The 22,573-nt window shown below is 42.1% G+C and overlaps 1 protein-coding gene across 1 annotated transcript in view; it reads right to left on the bottom strand.

Annotated features, from left to right (window-relative positions):
• The window catches only part of LOC311111569 (activating molecule in BECN1-regulated autophagy protein 1A-like), a gene marked incomplete at its 3' end in the record, with an annotated part of 143,650 nt that overhangs the window by 112,128 nt on the left and 8,949 nt on the right, over nt 1–22,573 (bottom strand). The window contains exons 8-9 of the mRNA XM_084154322.1: nt 12,347–12,427; nt 11,590–11,693 (exon numbers count right to left, since the gene is read on the bottom strand). Of these exons, the coding sequence (XP_084010448.1) occupies nt 11,590–11,693; nt 12,347–12,427 (185 nt within the window). The remainder of the gene's footprint in view (nt 1–11,589; nt 11,694–12,346; nt 12,428–22,573) is intronic.

Genomic DNA, 22,573 nt, shown 5'->3' with positions numbered 1-22,573 from the left:
ATCAATAGTAACTGCCCTTCTACTACAGTAAACGCCCCAAGTCATCACACACACTTATGACACATTTTCTATCTGTGACAGTATGTGTCCATGTCACTCCCCAAGTCGGAGTCTAGGACACTGCAACTGCAATCATTTTCACAGTTAATTTGAAATGGAGATAAATACCTCAGGCTTGTGAGACAAAAACAAGTTGTTGTACTGACTTGACTGCAAAATAAACTATGATAAAGACAAGAGACAATGGCTGTTTATACTGAGTGTTTCATCTACTTTCAAGGTGTTTCAAATGCAAAATAGATTAAAAACCGATTGAGTTTGCCATATAATTAGCTACGCTTACATGACACAATTTTATCAAAATTTTACAGAAACTGCAGTGTGAGGGATTAAGTGCTTAATGTTTTTATCTGCTGCACCATGGTAATGGCTAAACCTCTTTCAAGGCTGCACTTTTCCTTCTTACAGGAATACATCAAGTTTGCTGAGCAACTGCTACATTTTCGGGAAAGTTAAAAAGAATAACCCTCTTTGTAACGTGGCAAATTTAGATTGGTTAGCTTAAATGTTAACATTTTGTACATACACACAGTTGCAATTTGCCTCTATGGTATGTGGTCAACAATTTACATTTAAATTTTAGTCATTTAGCAGACGCTCTTATCCAGAGCAACTTACAGTTAGTGAGTGCATACATTTTCATACTGGCCCCCTGTGGGAAACAAACCCACAACCCTGGCGTTGCAAGCGCCATGCTCTACCAACTGAGCTACCAACAATGCAACCATACAGAACTATGATGGACTTCACATATGGTACGCTGTCTGCTCTCTACTCTTTAGTACATAGTCAGCTGCATATGTAGGCAAACCATCAGCAATGAAAATAAATGACTTTTAAATGAAAAACCTACCCATTTAAAGGGCCCAATGCAAATTTCATTTGATTATGTTTAATCTGGGAAGTTATCTGCCCTTATGCCCCATTCACCCCATTTAGTTTTGAATAAAAATCAAATTAGCCATCGTCTCACAGTATTTCCATTCATCACTGTCTGCAATGCCCAAAAACCTCATGGCAGAATGCTCTTATCTACGACGGATGATTGCTAGATTGAGGAAAATAAAGAGTGAATTACCTATTCTCCGAGGAAGAGGTGAGCTATAACTAAAAGATACCATCTGTAGTGCGCTGGCTGCACTTGACTGACTGAAACAGAGTGGAAGGGCTGTAGATCTTTAAAGAGTGGATTTCACATGTACTAGGCCTATACACCAGAAATACAAAGTGCATGATCGACCACCCCTTACATGTTTTATGAGAAATGTAACATTTGAAAGGAGACAGCGCTCAATACGTGAAACATTTCGAATATTTTCAGGGTTTAGAAATTCTTTGGAAAATCACGCTTCTCAGAATCATACCCGGCAAACATTACAAACTACAGTCTCTAGACTAGCCCCATAGTTAGCCAGTCAATAACTAAGAGCAGTTGGTCCAGGCTGTTACTCTAATAGCCTCAACCATTTTCACACCATCATCGGATAAGGTTAAAACTAGTACATGAATGCATATTTGAAAACACACAAATTCTTTATTCTGCTCTATTAGCAGAGTAAGATCAGACTAGTCAGAATAAGGACAGTCATTTTCCAACATCACTTAAGAATTGCTCTGCTGGGATTGGTTGCACTTTAAAAGGGATGGGGAGGCACAAGTCTCAGAGAAAGACCCTTGTTGCTTTTCCCCCACAGCCATTCTATACCAGTTGTGGTCGGAATGGCTGCTACTGCTGGTATTTGGTTCACATAGGGAGGTCTGAAACATCTGAATAATGGCCCCTTCCTGGCCACTCATATCCCCACATGGGTTGACCTCCCATAAACCAGATAACCTCTACTGCACATCTTGTTCTGTACATGAAAAATGACATTTCTCCAGCAAGCTTGCTTGCTAGATGCTTATGGCTTTCTTTGTCAGGATACAGCTAGTGGTGTCTGTTTATGGCTGAGTTACAAATGTTCAGTAGGTGCTTCAAGCTACCCAGTGTGAATGCATCTGTTCAACAGAAGGCAGAGAAATGGGATGCATGGGAAAATAAACTAACTCACAGTGGGTCCACTAACACATAAAAAATATAATGCAGTGCTGTAGCAGCATGTAAAGTGGAGCTATATACACTGCCAAAAAAATAAAGGGAACACTTAAACAACACAATGTAACTCCAAGTCAATCACACTTCTGTGAAATCAAACTGTCCACTTAGGAAGCAACACTGATTGACAATACATTTCACATGCTGTTGTGCAAATGGAATAGACAACAGGTGGAAATTATAGGCAATTAGCAAGACACCCCCAATAAAGGACTGGTTTTGCAGGTGGTGACCACAGACCACTTCTCAGTTCCTATGCTTCCTGGCTGATGTTTTGGTCACTTTTGAATGCTGGCGGTGCTTTCACTCTAGTGGTAGCATGAGACGGAGTCTACAACCCACACAAGTGGCTCAGGTAGTGCAGTTCATCCAGGATGGCACATCAATGCGAGCTGTAGCAAGAAGGTTTGCTGTGTCTGTCAGCGTAGTGTCCAGAGCATGGAGGCGCTACCAGGAGACAGGCCAGTACATCAGGAGACGTGGAGGAGGCCGTAGGAGGGCAATAACCCAGCAGCAGGACTGCTACCTCCGCCTTTGTGCAAGGAGGAGCAGGAGGAGCACTGCCAGAGCCCTGCAAAATGACCTCCAGCAGGCCACAAACGTGCATGTGTCTGCTTAAACGGTCAGAAACAGACTCCATGAGGGTGGTATGAGGGCCCGACGTCCACAGGTGGGGGTTGTGCTTACAGCCCAACACCGTGCAGGACGTTTGGCATTTACCAGAGAACACCAAGATTGGCAAATTCGCCACTGGCGCCCTGTGCTCTTCACAGATGAAAGCAGGTTCACACTGAGCACATGTGACAGACGTGACAGAGTCTGGAGACGCCGTGGAGAACGTTCTGCTGCCTGCAACATCCTCCAGCATGACCGGTTTGGCGGTGGGTCAGTCATGGTGTGGGGTGGCATTTCTTTGGGGGGCCGCACAGCCCTCCATGTGCTCGCCAGAGGTAGCCTGACTGCCATTAGGTACCGAGATGAGATCCTCAGACCCCTTGTGAGACCATATGCTGGTGCGGTTGGCCCTGGGTTCCTCCTAATGCAAGACAATGCTAAACCTCATGTGGCTGGAGTGTGTCAGCAGTTCCTGCAAGAGGAAGGCATTGATGCTATGGACTGGCCCGCCCGTTCCCCAGACCTGAATCCAATTGAGCACATCTGGGACATCATGTCTCGCTCCATCCACCAACGCCACGTTGCACCACAGACTGTCCAGGAGTTGGCGGATGCTTTAGTCCAGGTCTGGGAGGAGATCCCTCAGGAGTCCATCCGCCACCTCATCAGGAGCATGCCCAGGCGTTGTAGGGAGGTCATACAGGCACGTGGAGGCCACACACACTACTGAGCCTCATTTTGACTTGTTTTAAGGACATTACATCAAAGTTGGATCAGCCTGTAGTGTGGTTTTCCACTTTAATTTTGAGGGTGACTCCAAATCCAGACCTCCATGGGTTGATAAATTTGATTTCCATTGATAATTTTTGTGTGATTTTCTTGTCAGCACATTCAACTATGTAAAGAAAAAAGTATTTAATAAGATTATTTCATTCATTCAGATCTAGGATGTGTTATTTTAGTGTTCCCTTTATTTTTTTGAGCAGTGTAGTTTGAGGTGTGACAACTGCCCAATAGCAGAGTAGGGAGTAATCACCATCTTATCAAAGTTACATGAAATCACAGTGGATTTGGTTGCTGTGGTTACATCAACAGTGCATTGAGGCATAGACTGATGAAATGTAATAATATAATAATAAATGTAGAGAGGAGAAAATCAACAAGGCAGTGGTAATGGCCAAGATGATTTGTTGAATATAAAATCAATTTACATAATGTTTAAGGCTGATAACAGAATTGAAATACAAAAAAAGAAGAAGAAAAAAAAAAAAAGGGAATATTCATGGCAGCCCTAGTACAAGAGCAATGCTGATCTCATTTGCCACACTATGAAATAATGTAAGGAATGCAACAAGAGGGGGCATTATAGAAATTGAATAATACTTACAATCAGTCTGTGTTCTGACAGTTTAAATTGTTTACATTTTGCCAGTAGAAAGTCAATCACGTCTAACTTCAACCACATACCTTCCTGACAGAATCCGAAATAAATCGATGTTAAAATAGTCAAAACTAGCCCAATGTGGTTTAGATCTGCAGAGCATTGCAAAGCGTGTGTGTGCATGATTTTGAGTCAGTGTGTGTGAACGTGTCTAAAAGAGTAGCACCATTACAAACTATTAGGTCTACAGGTATACCCATTTTTCATGCTCTGAAAGTCCATAGAGGCTGTAACTGGCCTTTAGGTGGAATGTAGCACAGCCTGCAGAGAGATCTGCTTTCGGGCTCGTCCAAGTACACATTTTGAAGGTACCATAAACAGCAGAAAGATGAATGAATTATGCAGAGGCTATAATAACTGGACAGGGAATAACTTTTTGGCAGATGAGGTGTAGCTTTTAGAGTCCAGAGTACAACTACTGCTTGGGCGTTCTTAATTTTGTGGGATGCCGCCAAGGAAAGGTTTGACTGAGCCAGCATTACTTGTGTTTTGCAAATCAACAAACCATTCATCTACTAGAAAAATATGATCATCTGCCACTCACCACACTGTCAGTGTGCTTTACTCAGAAGTGGAAGTGAGCCTAAAGCACAGCAGAGTGATTACCAACGCCTTCCTTAAACCCATTTTTCATTTCCAAGAGCAGCGAGGAGATGGCGTCTCTGTAGGGTGAATTTTTCGAAAGGGATCGTGTACGGTTACTTTATCTCTGAACAATAACTTAATATAATGGACACTCTCTATTCTACCCACCGGGCCTCTGATGACGCTTAGCACTCACTTACTTAATAAAATAATACTTCATGGAGTAAGTAGGTAAGGTTTTTTTATCGTTTGGTGATGAGAAAGCTGCTGTCAGCTGTCCGCCACAGCTCTCAGGAAAGTACTACAAAATCCAAATGCATATCCTTTGGAAATTTCCAGGCAACATTTTAAAGAGCCCATAACAGTATGAGGGCGCACTGGTGTGTTCCTGCCATAGACCCCGACTCAGCTCATCCTGAATTATCCCCATAAATGTCTGTCCATCATAAGATCTAGGAGGGGGGGGAGAAACATCTTCAAGTAATGGCCACCATCACTGGCTCCACAGCCACAGCTCAACACTACCCACTAGCTGGGCCTAGACAACATGCACAACACTCCATTGCCTCTAAAGCTGGGGTATTCAACTGGGAGTCCACGGACCCATAGGTACTGCAGGGGTTCCGAGAAATAAATAAATAAATATATAAAAATAAATGTATATTTGTTTTTTTTAATATTGCTAGCAACAACAGAATAAACACATTTTGAATTACATACCTACAGTAGAAAAGAGGAGAATATCATTTCTAATTATGTCAACTTTCTTTTTCAACTCCTAATATTGAGCAAATTACACTAATTGGAGCTAATTACACTCACTGGAGTATCTGACATAGGCTTTAAAAAAGCACTCGCGAGTACCAGTCGCGGCAAGTGCCGCTGGCTGCTGGTAAGCTTTCTTGACTGCTGCCATTAGTGAAAATGTGTTTGGAGTTCCGTTTCTATCTAATAGGCTGTGTTAGAGTTTACACTTCCTCCTCCAATTATGTGGTCAAAAAAAAAAAAAAAAGTACCAAATCTATTAATATTTAAATGGTGATTACTTCTCCTTGCTATTCACCTGATAAAAAAAGGCGAGAACATTTGTTTTGTGCTAACATATGATGGGGGTCCCTGGGTCGCCGGTGCGGAAGTCCCTGGGCAAGAAAAGGTTCAAGACCCCTGCTCTAAATTCTTGCATCCTGATGAAACATTGAGAATGAATGATACAGTCTAATAATATCCCAGATATTTTAGGGTTATTTTAGAGGGTACAACTTCTTTACGTGTTTAGTGTAATAATGCAGGCACTGTGCACACAGAATTCAGCTGGGTACACTTCCTGGGATATGACACACTGCACAACGGAAAATCTGTTGCCCGTCAAGCAATGGAGAAATGAGTCCAAAAGCAGGAAACTGCCTAAATCCCCAATGTATTGAGCATAATGCTGACAGCTGGAAACTTCCACTTTTCTATGGTGTGCACATAACAAGCATTCGTTGGTGACAACCGAGCAGCAGACAGCAGGCCGTCAGTATCCAGTCAGCATTTAGGCTAGTTTCAGCCCAATCTGCAGTCTGATCACAGAAAATTCAGATATTCTAACATTGTCATCATAATGTCCCATAACCCTCCCTGATCGTAGTCGGAACATCATTATCAGACAACCACTGCACAACTTCAATGTACACAACCAACCAACAGACAAATTCAGCAAAACCCAAGAGCATTGACGGGAATACAATAAAGATGGTATTGTTAAATGGGAAACAAGACAACATAGCAAGCAGAATGTGTTTCATTCTTTCTATATCTGCTGAAAGTTACCCAAACAGGAAACGCAAAGAGAGGAGGAAAATATCAGGAGTGGGGATGCAATCAGCCACACTGGAGATCTCTGCTCAACACCATGACAATCCACTCCACTCTTATAAAAGGGGGTTCAACAGTTACACCTATTAATGACAGGCATGATGTTGGCAGGCTCTCCCACACTAAAACCACTACACTTTTCTGTCTGAGTGTCCATCAACCACAGCATCAAACGCCTCCAAGAGAGCTCCCATACCGGAGATAAAAGGCTGTTGCTCTTCCATCTATAAAGAGAGATTACTGCATTACTGAGTCAGGAACCTCTAAGATATTCTAATGCAGCCACTCACAGACTCAGCAACCCCGGCCGGGACGCTTTGATTCAAACCATTTACAGTCTTTGTTATTTTGAAGAGCAAATACATCTGAAAAATGCAAATGACAAAAACTAAATTTTATATGAAACTTTAAACAGTTTGGTTTACTCTTCACTAATGCATTTCAACAGGAAACTTATCTGAGGCTTGGTTTTCCATTGGGCTTTGGGGGATAGCCTAAGAACACACAGATTTCTGGAGGGCTAACAACGTGCATATTCAACAGCTTTCCCAATACAAAGTACATGGAGATGACTGTCAGATTTATCTTGGTTTGACAGAGTCTGAGCCAACTGGGTGTACTTCGAACAGGGATGGGCAATTTAGGATGAGGGTGGGGGCCACCCCCCCCCAAAAAAATTGGCACTCCCGATGAGGGGCCGCAGTGGCTCGTGGGTCTGCATACCCACATCCATACAGCAAAACATGCAATTCTACACATTTTGCCATTGGATGTAAATAAAAATTAGCAGTTTTAAAGCAAGTTTGCTGCAATTCTACACATTTTGAAATGGGGCGGAGATAAGATTTTGTAGTTTTGAATATGATATGAGTGAGAGTGACCAACAACATTTATGGGGGCCACCTCAGTCGGTAATTTGACCATTATTACTAGAAGTTTAGATAACTGGCTGCTAGACTAACTTCCTAATCAATCTGAAAAAATGTAGCTGGCATGGGCTAATTGAGTGACTGTCAGTGACTGACATAAGAGAAAAACTGATGATGCACAACCAAATTTCGAAATTGCACATAGTGTATTCTACCATTTTAACTGTCAACATTAAGTTGATACCCTGACTAAGTTCCTAGAAAAATGTAATTGTGGCGGGAATTAATTGATCCACGAAGGGGGGGAGAGCTGTGTAAATGTAGTGTACCTTGGAGGCGTTTGATGCTGTGGTTGATGGAAACACCCAGTAGCAGCATGGGAGCTGCTCCTGCAAACTCCAAGGTACATGAGAATACATTATATGACTTATCAAAGAGTGAACCTTAAAGGAGGGAATTGTTTTCTTCTATACATCATCAAGGAAGTAGCTCCTTATACGAGTTAAGCCCAAGAGATTGACTTTGGAGGAGAGGTGGATTTAGGATGGAGGGACAGAAAAGAAACAGAACGTAGGGAAAGCTGGAAAGACAACAATGGAGGGTTGGAGGAGAGAGAAGAGGGGTGAAGAGGAGGCGAACAGAGTGAGAGAAAATGACTTATCAGAGACCGAAGGTGAATGAGGTTATAGGGGACTGAAGCAGGGCAAAGTGACAAGAGAGTGACAAGATCCCCTTTTCACAGTATGTCAGAGAGCTGGAGCCCCACATAATAAAATACACCTGGCATATTCTCTCTCCACTTGGCTGCACATGTGAGATTACCCTGAAGTTCATATTTTTTGTTAGGCGGCAGTCCCAAGACAAAGCCCAAGTGGGGGAAGAGGAACATTGGGCCCCTTGCTGTTCAGCTTCTGGGAAAGAGCCAACATGACCGACGGACTGTCTTAGCGCTAGCTGCCTTAATGAATTAAGACTTCCTGTCTCAATGATACAACATGCCTCCAGATACTCTCACTGCCACATCTGAACATGCACTTAGAGACTGATACTAAATATTGAATTAAAACAGTATGGTTTAAAGCACAAACCATTCTATATTGCATCATACACATGCCAATGGTTTGACCTCTGGTTAATGTAGTGCACATTACTCAATGATGAGAATACAAGTTCTGGGCTAAATCCACTGCCCTATTGCTGACGACATTGTGCTTTTTAATTTCATAAAACATAAGAGCAGCCAGTAGATTATGGTCACAGGCCATCAAACAAAAACTCACAATATCACAACGTTTCACAGGACTATAAGCTGTGGCCTGTGACAAACTGAAGAAAATAAAAGCTTTTTGATGTAAAATGTCCTTAATGTTTCATTAGGCTATGTATAACAAAATACTTATAGCAACTGATATCATTTTCTATCAAACCAACAGTAGATGGGGTCATGCAGACCAAAGACCTGATTAGGTGACAATAGGCTAAGTGAACCATTAATTAATAAATGGGAGCAAAGAAGAGATTGCAAAGTATCTGAGCAATGGGACCTTGCACAGGAACAACAAATCCAGAATGTTTTTAGTCAACTTCACAAGTGGAATGGCCCTTTATGGAAAACAAAGCAGAGTGAAATGGTAATGCACAACAAGATTAGCTTACATGTGATTTAAAACACTCTGTATGCCTCAATGGTTTTGAGCTGTTCCGTTTATGATACATTCTGTTTTGACTTGAAACCCTTACTTTGCCATGGATTTATCGAAAGGGAAGAACTTTCACATAACAGAGAAAGAGATCCTAAAAAAACAGAGGCACTGAAATAGCAGCCACTGAAATAGAAGTGTACAGACCTGAAGTATTGTGTGTTATGCATTAAAAGCTGTACGGCTGAGGGCCTTTATGTAAAGGTGTCATCAGCACCAGCAATATCGATGTTGCTGGCATATCTGTGAACTGATATACAGTTCACCCCAACCAACATGTCAATGCACAGAGGGGTGAAAGGCTGACACATCTGCCACCAGCCCAGTCAAAGGAGAAAACCCCCAGAGGGGGACAAGAGATAGACAGAACTAAAAGCAACTTCTCTATAGTCATGCATTGCAATACAACACAGTACTTGCTACTTGGTTATATGGTTAATATCATATGAGTCTCCGGCATCGAAAATATGGTGCTAATTAAAATGTTGTAAGAAAGTTGGATAAAGATGGGAGATGGTAGACACTACTTGTAGAGTTAATGTCCTTAACTAGAAATATGGATTAATGATGTATGATTTCCTGGTACAATGAAAATAGTGGGGAACTGAGGCAAAATATTCTGAACAACCATTGTCTGTGTTTCTATCAGATCATTTCCATTTTGTGTGGTGCCTGAACCTGCAACCCTCTCTGTACACTCCATTACTGTCCTTCTCCACTGGGATTGGTAATTGCAGTGGGTTCACTCAGGGTTAGAGACTGAGCAGATAATATCACCCTGTTCTCTCCTGGCCTCTGGGGTGACAATGAGATGTCATCGCAGGTCACCTTCTCCATTTACAAATTCTCTTTCTGCTCAGACACCGAGATGAGAAGGGACACCGAGATGAGAAGGGACACCGAGATGAGAAGGGACACCGAGATGAGAAGGGACACCAAGATGAGAAGGGACACCAAGATGAGAAGGGACACAGCCTCGACTCGGTTTAGCCGCTCAACTGTCTCTTAAACTCTGAATGACATGTGCACTGTACCTCATGTCTTAATGCAAGTTTAAATTAAAATGCACTTTTTGTATCACCAAAATGAACAGTGAACCCCTAAAAGACAAAACCCTTTCATTGAAAAAAGATAACTGCCAGTTATATAAATGTGCACCAGCATTATTTATTTTTGGAATGATTCAAGATTTGCATTTCTATCTCTTACATAAAGAAACATTTACATATACAAGTATATGGTCACTACTGTCCTCTGCTGGTGAAAATGATAAATATATATATTTTTAAATATGAATATATAAAAAAGCCAGTTCTCAATTTTCACTACATTTACACAGCATACAAAAACAAAAGAAGACTAGGCCATCTATGAACGAGCTATGCTGAATGGCTGTGAAAGGTAATTTAAAGTCAAACAACCCGTATGCTGCTGTGGCATTCCAAGAGCAACATTACAAACCATCATCAACACAGGTGGCACAGTAATCAGCGTAGGAAGCAAATGGAGAGCTGGGCGGAGAACATTTCTCCTGACTCAATAGGCATAAAACCGGATGTAATTTCTCTGTTTATTAACTAGACGTCACAAACACACACACACAAATGTAGGATCTATTCATTCAAATTGAAAGGAAACACTAATTGTAAAACATTTGGTTTTGGTAGGAGGTTTCAGCAGTGGGCAAGACACACACAATGACGGTGATACAGTACAATGACAAACAACACTAAACAACACTGGGCAGCCACAGAAGCACTCTCCTCTAATTTCTCGCGGTGACTATCGGTCATTGTCAGACAATGAAAGCAAAGGGTGAGTGGCTTGGCATGAGCTGTGAATATGTGTTCTACCTTTGGGTATGTGGAGTCAGAAACCATTAATAATGCCAAAGCATGTTTGAGACGGGACATCAGAGAAACTCACATTTTTACACATGAATCATGTCGGGGGGGGAAATAGTTTGATAAGTTTGCTCTTTGGAGCTGGTGTGGGCGTTCCGGCATGTTTGCAAGTGTGTGGGCGGCAGGGGAAAGAGGTTCTGAAGCACTCTCGTCGACGAATTCATTATCTGCAACGTCCACATCAATACCACTGGAGCATGTGGATTGTGCTCAAAAAGCGTGGGTGGAGAGCACAGGGCAGTCATTACGCAGAGGCCCTCTTCGCAAACACTTACCTGTGCTGCTGCACTAATACTCATGAGTGGCTGAACTGCTCATCCATCTGAAAATGGCACATTGTGTGGGCAACCAGGTCCTAAAGCACCAACGTGATCTGAAATATTATAGGAATGCCAGCTCTGCTAGCAACCTAGTTTCCAAAACAGAAACACGAGACAAAAACACGAGGGATATCTCTGCCTACCTGCTAGGACCCTGTTGACGGAGGAATGGGTGGCCAGGCCAGGCTGGCCCCTCTCATGGTGGAAGATCCCAGCATATGGCAGATACTCAGGCAGTAGGAACCTCCTTGAAGAAACAGAGAAGCATCAAGTTTATATAGAATCACACAACTGACAGAGTTTACTCACCCCATAATTAAGATGACATGAGAAAATTGGAGACCATCTCTGTTGCGTAATAGGGGACTAAAAAGCACAGGCACGTCTTTATAATAGCCTTACTTGACTCTACATTGGTGCCCAAACTGATGATTGTGCTAATGCTCAGCACTGGTTTTGGGTAGACAGATTCAATTCAAACTTGAGAATATGTCAAACATTTCCTGTATACTAATCCTCGGGACACAGAGTCCTGTTATGTCATTGGCTGCTCATATCATTGGCCAAAAAAACTCCATTGGAATATGGAGAGCCAATCAGTATAATCTATTCAGAGTCCAGGAGGACAAATGATGAGATTAGGATAAGTTGATCTACTGTTTTCCTGTATCTTTTCTTTTTTAGCTATGTATTTACTGTATTTATTGTATGCTGTGTGATGCTGTTTTTTTATTGTTGGGATTGCTGTTGTTGTTGTTAGTTTTCTTTGTATTGTGTTCCATCAGGGATCACGTTGGAAACAAGTGGAATCGCTTTAACGTGTTATCCCTTGGGTTGTACTCCGTGCATATTTTTCCCAATAAATTAATCAATAAATTAAATCAAATCAGGGCCACCCACCGGGGAACAAATCTGCCAAGCGAGGGGGCAGACATACGAGCGTTGCGTGGAGCTCTGTATCTGGCGCGATCACCGTTATCCCTGTGAAGACATTCAGACAGACAGACAGTCAGATGGACACAGAGAGGGAGATAACAGACAAACACATACAAGGAGTACCTCAAATTAAAACTGAGAGACCGTAGCTGGGCTCACTATATAGTGGAGGCTCACTTAAAAGTTTGACGTTAGCCTAACTTATTATTGGCTTGAGCTTGAGACCCAGAACAAAGAGAGAAAGTTGCAGTACTGCTTGTGATCATCCAACAGCCTCAAAAACCAAACAGAAACTCCAGAGAAGATTTGCAAAAGTTTGAAATGCTGCAATGCATAAAGATGGTTATTTAAGGTAAAGATGGTTATTTATGGCACCAATGGTTCTTCTCACAGGCTTGAAAGACTGCTAGTAAGTGGGCCCCTTTTTAACAACACATGCAAAGGAGGAAAAACAAAGGCAAAAGATTTCCAGGCTGTGGAGACACTGTATAGAATCAGGACGGCATGTAGCCTAGCGGTTAAGAGCGTTGGATCAGTAACCGAAAGGGCAGACTAGGTGAAAAATCTGTCGATGTGCCCTTGAGCAAGGCAGTTAACCCTAATTGCTCTTGTTAGTCGCTCTGGATAACAGTGTCTGCTAACATGACTAAAATATAAATATCTGACCTTGCAAAGGAAGACTGTGCCATTACAGGAACATTGGTTCCTGTAATTTATTCGCTGACCCCAGGAGGAACTAAACATGCATAATATTTCCATCAGAGTAGAGTATCAGCTGAGAGGACAAGGCCTCTGTGATCCACTGGACATTTCATTTTCAGAATTTGCTTTACACTTCTTGAACACTGTGAAGGATGCGAGAGAGAGAGGAAATCTGACGAACGTGGAGCCTCTGAAAGTATTCTAATCGGAAGCAGGTGGAAATAGAGATGCTTTCATAAATAAACATTTCAATAACTGATATGAAATGTGCCAACACTCGTATACCCTCAGCAATTAATTTTAAGTCGGGGCAGTCAGGTTGGCGGAATAATTCATGAACCAAATCGGTGAGGTCATATTCTGTCTTTGAAGATGCCCCATCTCACATCAGTCACCCAGAACTGCATTTTAATACCGGCAAAATGTTGTTCGCTTCGACTGCAATGATACTCCGTGGCTGACTGGCTGTATAACTTCATTCTATGTATGAGGCTCAAGTCGAATGTAAACCTATTTTGCTGACCATGTTATACATGTCCAGTAAATTAGGCACGAGTTAACTGCTCTAGGAGGACTTCATAGTCTGTTTGCAAGTTTAAAAACGAAATGGGGACAAGATGCACCCGTAGGTAAGTTAAAGAAATGTCCAGCCTCATTCTTCGCAAGCGTAGAAAACTAACTAATTTAGATTAATCCACAAGTCCTTTGGGCAAGGAGATGAGCAGAAATGAGAGCTAATAAGTGGCCTAGTGATAGCTGCTTTCTGAGGAAACCGGCCACAGCGCCATTTGAAGTGTCATTATTAAACCGCTGTTCTCTTCTCTCTCTCTGATCAGCATGTTACGAAACAGGCTGAGGGTTTGGAAGATAATTAGGGTACAGCTCTTAAATGATTTCAGTGGCGGAGGACCTGAAGAAAGAGAATGGGCCAGACTGGGAAAATGTGCAGTTCTCAAGGGGAGTATAATCCTGATTCATCGATAGTCTGAGCCTGCTGCTGTATATGTTTTCACAGCACTGCAATCTAGGTTTACTTTCACTGTTTGTTGGTTCCATTACAATGGAGTGAATCCTTATTACATCATTCCAAAAGCGCCATAGGGTTTTGCTGGCTATAAGGGCATGTATTTTCATTGTGCAACAGGCACATTGTGACCAGTTTAAAGAAAAAGGGAAAATCTGTTCTCAGTTATTCTGCGAGAATTTTCACAAAATATATGATTTTGTGAAAATCAAACAAAACACCTATCAATAGTGTGTATTGTGTTAAGAATGAATTGGTTTTTAATTATTTAAAATCACCAGTAGCATCCTGCTCCAGAAAGACATAGCTCAGACAGGGCTCCAGGCTAACGTTTTACCTGGTGGTACTGGTTCCACTAACTTTTTCAGTGGGTGTCACCAGGCCATGATTTGGTCGCACCAACATTTTGTGTAACGCAATAGAAAAAATACTCATCATCTTATAAAGTCCTTCGCAGTGCTTATGTTTTTTTGTTGTTTTTTTACATTTCCAAGCAGGAATGCATGATTCAAGTAATTTTTATGTGCAACCAACAGTAAACCAGTTTTGGTCATTAATTTTGGGTTAACAATTAGGCTATTGTTACTATATTTTACTGTCACAATAGGGCTCCAGACATTTCATATTTTTGTTGCTCAATAGAGATCCATTTGCCTACATGATTTTGTGTACTAGCTAATAGGATAATTCATTTGGGGCTAATTCACCACCTGAGGAAGTGGAAACTCAAAACACATTAGCTAGATTGCTAACTGTAAATATTGCTCATAGTTAGCCGTGTAATTGATCAATCTAACTGTAAATGTAATGTCCTAAAAACTTTCCAGTGGTACTAGCACGGATTGCAAAATGGCCAACGTGCACGAGGCTCCGCATCTCAAAGACATACTGTACCACAAACGTTGGGTTTTAAAACGGTGCCAATCACTCATTGAGAGTTGAGAAACGTCACACCCCCAGAAATGAGACCCCCCTCTCTTCAACGAACAACAGCGTTGCGTCTGTGATGCATGGACCCATCCCCCATACTGTTAATTACCCTCACTATGGCTGCAAAGTTCTGATCCACGCCAATCATCTAAAACAATTGGGAAGGAGAAGCCTAAATCTGGAATGGGGGATAAGGGGATGTCGTCTTGTTATAATTCCCTAAATCCCACCAGGCTCAATAATGAACGACAGGGTGGCAGCACATGTCTAATCTTGTCTGAAGAGAACAGACACGGTCTCGCACGGATGGGGAGCTGACGCCACACCATGCAATGACCCAGTTATAACTAGCAACATGGAGATTGGACCGTTTACATCCTCCAGGAAAATGTCCTAGCTGGTTTGATGTAACTCTGAATCCAACACAATGGACAATTTAACTGGCATTCTAAAATCACTTAGTTGTTCATTCTGACAAACAGTTCTTATCATTATATAAAAGACGTCCTTAATTGCTGGAGAGAAATAGCGCCAGGGGAATTCCTTTGACCTCAATCGGCCAAAGATGCTACAGTACAAAGTATGCACAGCCCTGAGAAGACTGATGCACTCAAATAAGTCCTGGGAGCGTTTGAGTGTTCCAAACCACTGACCCTGGTGTATCATGGCCCTGCAAGCAACACCATCCCCCTGCACCTTTATCATAGCCAGGACAGAGGCAATTAACATGTACACATTAAAGGGGAAAGAAAAATCCTAATCAATTCGAAAAATGTATCACGAATTCAACCTTTGAGAGCCACACATCAGGCATTCGATTTGCAAGTTATTTTGGTAGGAGTGTTTTTCTACTGCAGCCTTGTTAGTCAGTCATTATGCATTCCAGATCATACCGAGGGTGTGTGGAGGCATAATGCAGGGAATTCATTTCTCTCAACCATTGGCAATGGTGCCTCCCCTCTGACACTAACTTCACAGCCAAATCCACTGACAGAAACTCACAGCATTCTGCTATGGTATGGTTCTATGCTAATTATTCCATTGATAGTGCTTTTTGTGGAATAAATCCCATAGCTCTCGACAATTATAGGATGTTTTTATCATAATGGGTTCTGTAAATGTCTTCATGAACAATAGTCAAGGGATACAAAAGGCATTGGATGTTGTAGGTAGAAGACGACTCACTCAAACTCCTCAAAGTCCACCTCATTGTTCTCAATGGAGGGGGAGGAGTTGTTTCCTGGGCTGTCCAAGGTGGATGAGAGAGGTCGCAGTCGGCTCTGGTAGCGCAGTGATCGTTGGCGAATGCTGTCCCGCCGAGATAAGTACTGAATCATCCTCTGGGCGTAATATGCAGCAGGGGACAACCTGTGAACACAGCAAGGACACACAACTAAAATCAAATGGTGATCAGATAACCCAAGAGCAATAGACCACAATGGAAATAAGTCTGACTTTACTGTGCTATCCCAGTCACGTTTTTATTTGTATGCACTGTGTAGATATGTATTTGTTTGAACTGACAAATAAAATCAAGCAAACCAGGCAGAAAGCAGTGCTAATACCAGAAAAACCTGAACAAACCCAAGACCATGTATTGTCAGAGCCCACATATGGTAAAGATGGAGCAGGCTTCTCTAAAAAACAAAGTAAACTTCCCTCTCTTCCATGCTTCAACTCTCAGGGCCATAGTTACAATGTGGTTCAATTACTGACTGATCCAAGTGGATAAGCCTTGAGCTGCACTCCGGTACCACAGCACTAAACCTACACAGGGAGGGCAGCTCGGAAGCTAACTGAACACAGAGTGCTCCCCATGTAAACAGAGCTCAGAGTATATAGTCAGCTGAGATCCAGTGAGTTACACCACATTGGAAGACTATAGACCAGGGATGGGAAACTGATGGGGGTAGGGGCCACAAAAAAATCTGAACTCATCACAAAGGGCCGCAGTGGCTCGCGGGTCTGTGTACCCACATCCATACCCACACACACGCAGTCAGAGCCGGCCATAGCCTTTTGTGAGCCCTAATTGAAATGTGGCATTTTTCTAACTAATTTCAACAAATTCTACTCATTTTGTCATAAAACAAATATATATATATATATATAATAATTTTTGACTCAATTAGTCGGGGCATGAACTCTACAAGGTGTCAAAAGCATTCCACAGGGACTCCAATTCATTCCACTGTTGTGTCAAGTTGGCTGGATGTCCTTTGGGTGGTGGACCATTCTTGATACACACGGGAAATTGTTGAGTGTGAAAAACCCAGCAGCATTGCAGTTCTTGACACACTCAAACCAGTGCGAGTGGCACCTACTACCGTACCCTGTTCAAAGGCACTTAAATATTTTGTCTTGGCCATTCACCCTCTGAATGGCACATATACAATCCATGTCTCACTTGTCTCAAGGCTTAAAAATAATTATTGAACCGTCTCCTCCCCTTTATCTACACGGATTAACGTGGATTTAACAAGTGACATCAAGTGATTAACCTGGTTAGTCTACGTCACAGACAGAGCAGGTGTTCCTTATGTTTTGTACACTCAGTGTACAGTCGTGGTCAAAAGTTTTGGAATGACACAAATATTAATTTTCACAAAGTCTGCTGCCTCAGTTTTTATGATGGCAATTTGCATATCCTCCAGAATGTTATGAAGAGTGAACAGATGAATTGCAAAGTCCCTCTTTGCCATGAAAATGAATTTAATCCCCCAAAAACTTTTCCACTGCATTCCAGCCCTGCTACAAAAAGGACCAGCTGACATAATGTCAGTGATTATCTCGTTAACACAGGTGAGAGTGTTGACGAGGACAAGGCTGGAGATCACTTGGTCATGCTGATTGAGTTAGAATAACAGACTGGAAGCTTTAAAAGGAGGGTGGTGCTTGAAAGCATTGTTCTTCCTCTGTTAACCATGGTTACCTGCAAGGAAAAACGTGCCGTCATCATTGCTTTGCACAAAAAGGGCTTCACAGGCAAGGATATTGCTGCTAGTAAGATTGCACCTAAATCAACCAATTATTCATTTTCTCTGATGAATCCACTTTCCGATTGTTTGGGGCATCCGGAAAAAAGCTTGTCCGGAGAAGACAAGGTGAGCGCTACCATAAGTCCTGTGTCATGCCAACAGTAAAGCATCCTAAGACCATTCATGTGTGGGGTTGCTTCTCAGCCAAGGGAGTGAGCTCACTCACAATTTTGCCTAAGAACACACCCATAAATAAAGAATGGTACCAACACATCCTGCGAGAGCAACTTCTCCCAACCATCCAAGAACAGTTTGGTGACAAGCAATGCCTTTTCCAGCATGATGGAGCACCTTGCCATAAGGCAAAAGTGATAACTAAGTGGCTCGGGGAACAAAACATCGACATTTTGGGTCCATGGCCAGGAAACTCCCCAGACCTTAATCCCATTGAGAACTTGTGGTCGATCCTCAAGAGGCGGGTGGACAAACAAAAACCCACAAATTCTGACAAACTCCAAGCATTGATTATGCAAGAATGGCCTGCCATCAGTCAGGATGTGGCCCAGAAGTTAATTGACAGCATGCCAGGGCGGATTGCAGAGGTCTTGAAAAAGAAGGGTCAACACTGCAAATATTGACTCTTTGCATAAACGTAATGTAATTGTCAATAAAAGCCTTTGACACTTTCGGAATGCTTGTAATTATACTTCAGTATACCATAGCAACATCTGACAAAAATATATAAAAACACTGAAGCAGCAAACTTTGTGAAGACCAATACTTGTGTCATTCTTAAAACGTTTGACCATGACTGTATATGTCTGCAATTAAAGCATGCTGGACAGTTCTTTTTAATACAATGAACAAAAATATAAACGCAACATGTAAAGTGTTGGTCCCATGTTTCATGAGCTAAAATAAAAGATTCCATACATTTTCCATACACAAAAAAGCTTATTTCTCTCAAATTGTGTGCACAAATTTGTTTACATCCCTATTAGTGAGCATTTCTCCTTTACCAAGATAATCCATCCACGTGACAGTTGTGGCATATCAAGAAGATGATTAAACAGCATGATCATTACACAGATACACCTTGTGCTGGGGACAAAAGGTCACTCTAAAATGTGCAGTTGTGTCACACAACACAATGCCACAGATGTTTTGAGGAGCTTGCAATTGGCATGCTGACTGCAGGAATGTCCATCAGAGCTGTTGCCAGAGACTTGAATGTTAATTTCTCTACCATAAGCCACCTCCAATGTCGTTTGACAGAATTTGGCAGTACGTCCAACCGGCCTTACAACCACAGACCACCTGTAACCACGCCAGCCCCGGACCTCCATATCCGGCTTTTTCACCTGCGGGATCGTCAAATTTCTGCACACACTGTCAGAAACCGTCTAAGGGAAGCTCATCTGCGTGCTCGTCGTCTTCACCAGGGTCTTGACCTGACTGCATTTCGGCGTCATAACAGACTTCAGTGGGCAAATGTTCACCTTCGATGGCCACTGGCACGCTGGAGTGTGCTCTTGACGGGTTGATCCCAGTTTCAACTGTACCCGGCAGATAGCAGACAGTGTGTATGGCATTGTGTGGGTGAGCGGTTTGCTGATGTCAACTTTGTGAACAGAGTGCCCCATGGTGGTGGTGGTGGGGTTATGGTATGGGCAGGCATAAGCTACAGATAACGAACATAATTGCATTTTATCGATGGCAATTTCAATGCACAGAGATACCGTGACGAGATTCTGAGGCCCATTGTTGTGCCGTTCATCCGCCGCCATCACTTCATGTTTCAGCACGATAATGCACAGCCCCATGTCGCAAGGATCTGTGTAGGGGCTGTGTAGCTCAGTTGGTAGAGCATGGCGCTTGCAACGCCAGGGTTGTGTGTTCCATTCCCACGGGGGGCCAGTATGAAAATGTATGCACTCACTAACTGTAAGTCGCTCTGGATAAGAGCGTCTGCTGAATGACTAAAATATAAAATGTACATAATTCCTGGAAGCTGAAAATGTCCCAGTTCTTTCATGGCTTGTTTGGGATGCTCTGGATCGACGTGTACGACAGCGTGTTTCAGTTCCAGACAATATCCAGCAACATTGAAGAGGAGTGGGACAACATTCCACAGGCCACAATCAACAGCCTGATCAACTCTATGTGAAGGAGATGTGTCGCGCTGCATGAGGCAAGAGGTGGTCACACCAGATACTGACTGGTTTTCTGATCCACGGCCGTAACTTTTTTTAAATTAAGGTATACAGATGCATATCTGTATTCCCAGGTCATGTGAAATCCATAGATTAGGGCCTAATGAATGTATTTAAATTGACTGAGTTCCTTACATGAAATGTAACTCAGTAAAATCTTTGAAATTGCATTTCTATTTTTGTTCAGTGTAAATACTAAAACTATAAATTGTCTTCATCAGGATTCGCTAAACTGAGAACATTGTGCAGAAATTGTTTTGGAATCTGAAAGCTTGTATGGTATATCTACAGCCTAGTCGGAGTACCCAGATCGAGGAAAATGGATGTTGTTAGATACTGTAAATAATAGCCTAAACTGGGAAGTTATGGGCTAGGGCCACAGACTACAGTATTACGATTTAATTAAATGTGTTGGTTTGAGTAAACAAAGCTCAAGAATCAGAAGAGGTGAAGGAAGAGACATAGCCAAATCATAAAGTAAATATGTTAGTTTGTGCTGCTGACAGCAGATAAGGGGGTCTGGGACAGTCAATGTTGACACTCCACAAACATAAACAGATAGTCCATCCAAATGACATAACTAGTAGAAGATTGGGATTTTTTACAAAACCAACACCCGTCCAATTATCACAAGTCAAGTTGTGTGCACACCTCAGTCTAGCTTTCCCATTGATTGTATTAGCAGGGCTCAAGGAGCTTGCAATACTTTGGTATTAAGATAATGTTTCTTGAAGTTATAGTGTACCCTGCTATGCCATCCCTGCATAGCTGTTCATGTCACAAATGAGTTAATCTGCCTGTACAATTATTTGAATAGGTGGAAAAACCTGAGTGAAAATAATCAAAAAGTTATTGCATGACATTCCATCATGTAACCAATATGCCCAGAGGGTCAGCAATTGGATTACAACGCAAAATACTGGATTGGAAATGAAAACGAGTACGTGAAAATAAATCAACACCTGGCAAGTATTAAAAGTGATACTAAATTGACTCTAAAAATTAGTTTGTCACATCTACCATCAATTCCACTGAAGCTTTATGAATCTGATGTGACAGACCGGTCAAACCTGTTCAAAATGGCCAAATTAAAGGAGTCAGGTTCCATTACAGGACAGCATCTTTTGATAACTGGATATCCTAGAAACTAAATCATAAATCTCTACTCTGGAGTTTAGAATGCACTGGGAAGAGATAGTGTTATTTTCTACAGAGTTTCCAATACTCCAGAGGTGAGAAGGAACAGCAGTGGCCATGTATATCTATGAGGTCTGCCCACGAGGAAACACTATCAAAGACACTGTCAAGCTCTGAAACAGGTTAACAGCAGAGATTATGCGAGTTTGGACACCATTTACTCTTAAATGTAGTTCTTTCCTGGCTGCAAGTCATACTGGCAAATTACAAATGACAAGGCACCTACAAAGCCCGACTGGCTTTCTAACAATGTTCAATGGAAATGATTTGTGTAATTCCCTAGAAAAGGCTTTCTAGGAACTGGCCATAAAAGGACCCATTTTCACTTCAGATACTTTAGCGGTCTCAATGCATTGTATTGGAGGGTTGCCAGCATGTAGGAAAATTTTCATGGCCAGAACATAATGGGAAATGTTTCCATGTGGGAACTATTTGTAACTGTTACTCTTGCAGATAGGCCTAGGCTACATCTTACTCTTGAATGTTTGAGGATATTAAATGGAAGAGGAACTAGATTTGGATTTTCTAAGTAGAAAACCTTTAACGGATCCTTATATTCAGTCTGAATATGCCTTTCGGGAAACTCTGATTGTTGGTTGAGGACCTCTTTTTACTGAGGAATGTGGTTGTTTTTTATGATTGTGTTTGGTGTTTTCTGTATTTTCTATGATCCTATGCTGCCTTGATTGTGTAAGTGTTTGTCGTGCATGGCTCCCTTGTAAAAGACACGTTGGTCTTAACAGGACTCCACCCTGCCTAAATAAAGTTTAAATAAATGTAAGTGAGAGAATAACGAAGTGTCGCCGCTATCCTCACCACTGGATAGGGTGTTAGGCCTTTAATATCACAGGTCAAAGAAAATGACGACAGAGTGAGAAGTCAATTGTCAAGTGTCCACTCTCTCCCAAAGGTTGGTTGTACTGATCATTATGTCCCTTCTCTGGGTCACAAGTTGATTTTCAATATTGCACCTTGGTTCCTGAGCGGAGCAGCTCTGTCCCTAGATGTACGTGTTTTTACTGAGAGGACTAGGCCCTACTCTCCACCTCACAAGGTCACCACCTTGGAGGTCTGCTGGCAGTCAATCCCAGACACTAAATTCAGAACCACCAGGCTCAGAGCAGACCCGGTGTAATTCATCACTCTT

Source organism: Coregonus lavaretus (genome assembly GCF_964263955.1).
Source record: "Coregonus lavaretus genome assembly, chromosome: 37".
Lineage (NCBI taxonomy): Eukaryota > Metazoa > Chordata > Actinopteri > Salmoniformes > Salmonidae > Coregonus > Coregonus lavaretus.
Note: the sequence above shows the minus strand (reverse complement) of the source record. Positions and strands in the feature narration are given on the sequence as shown.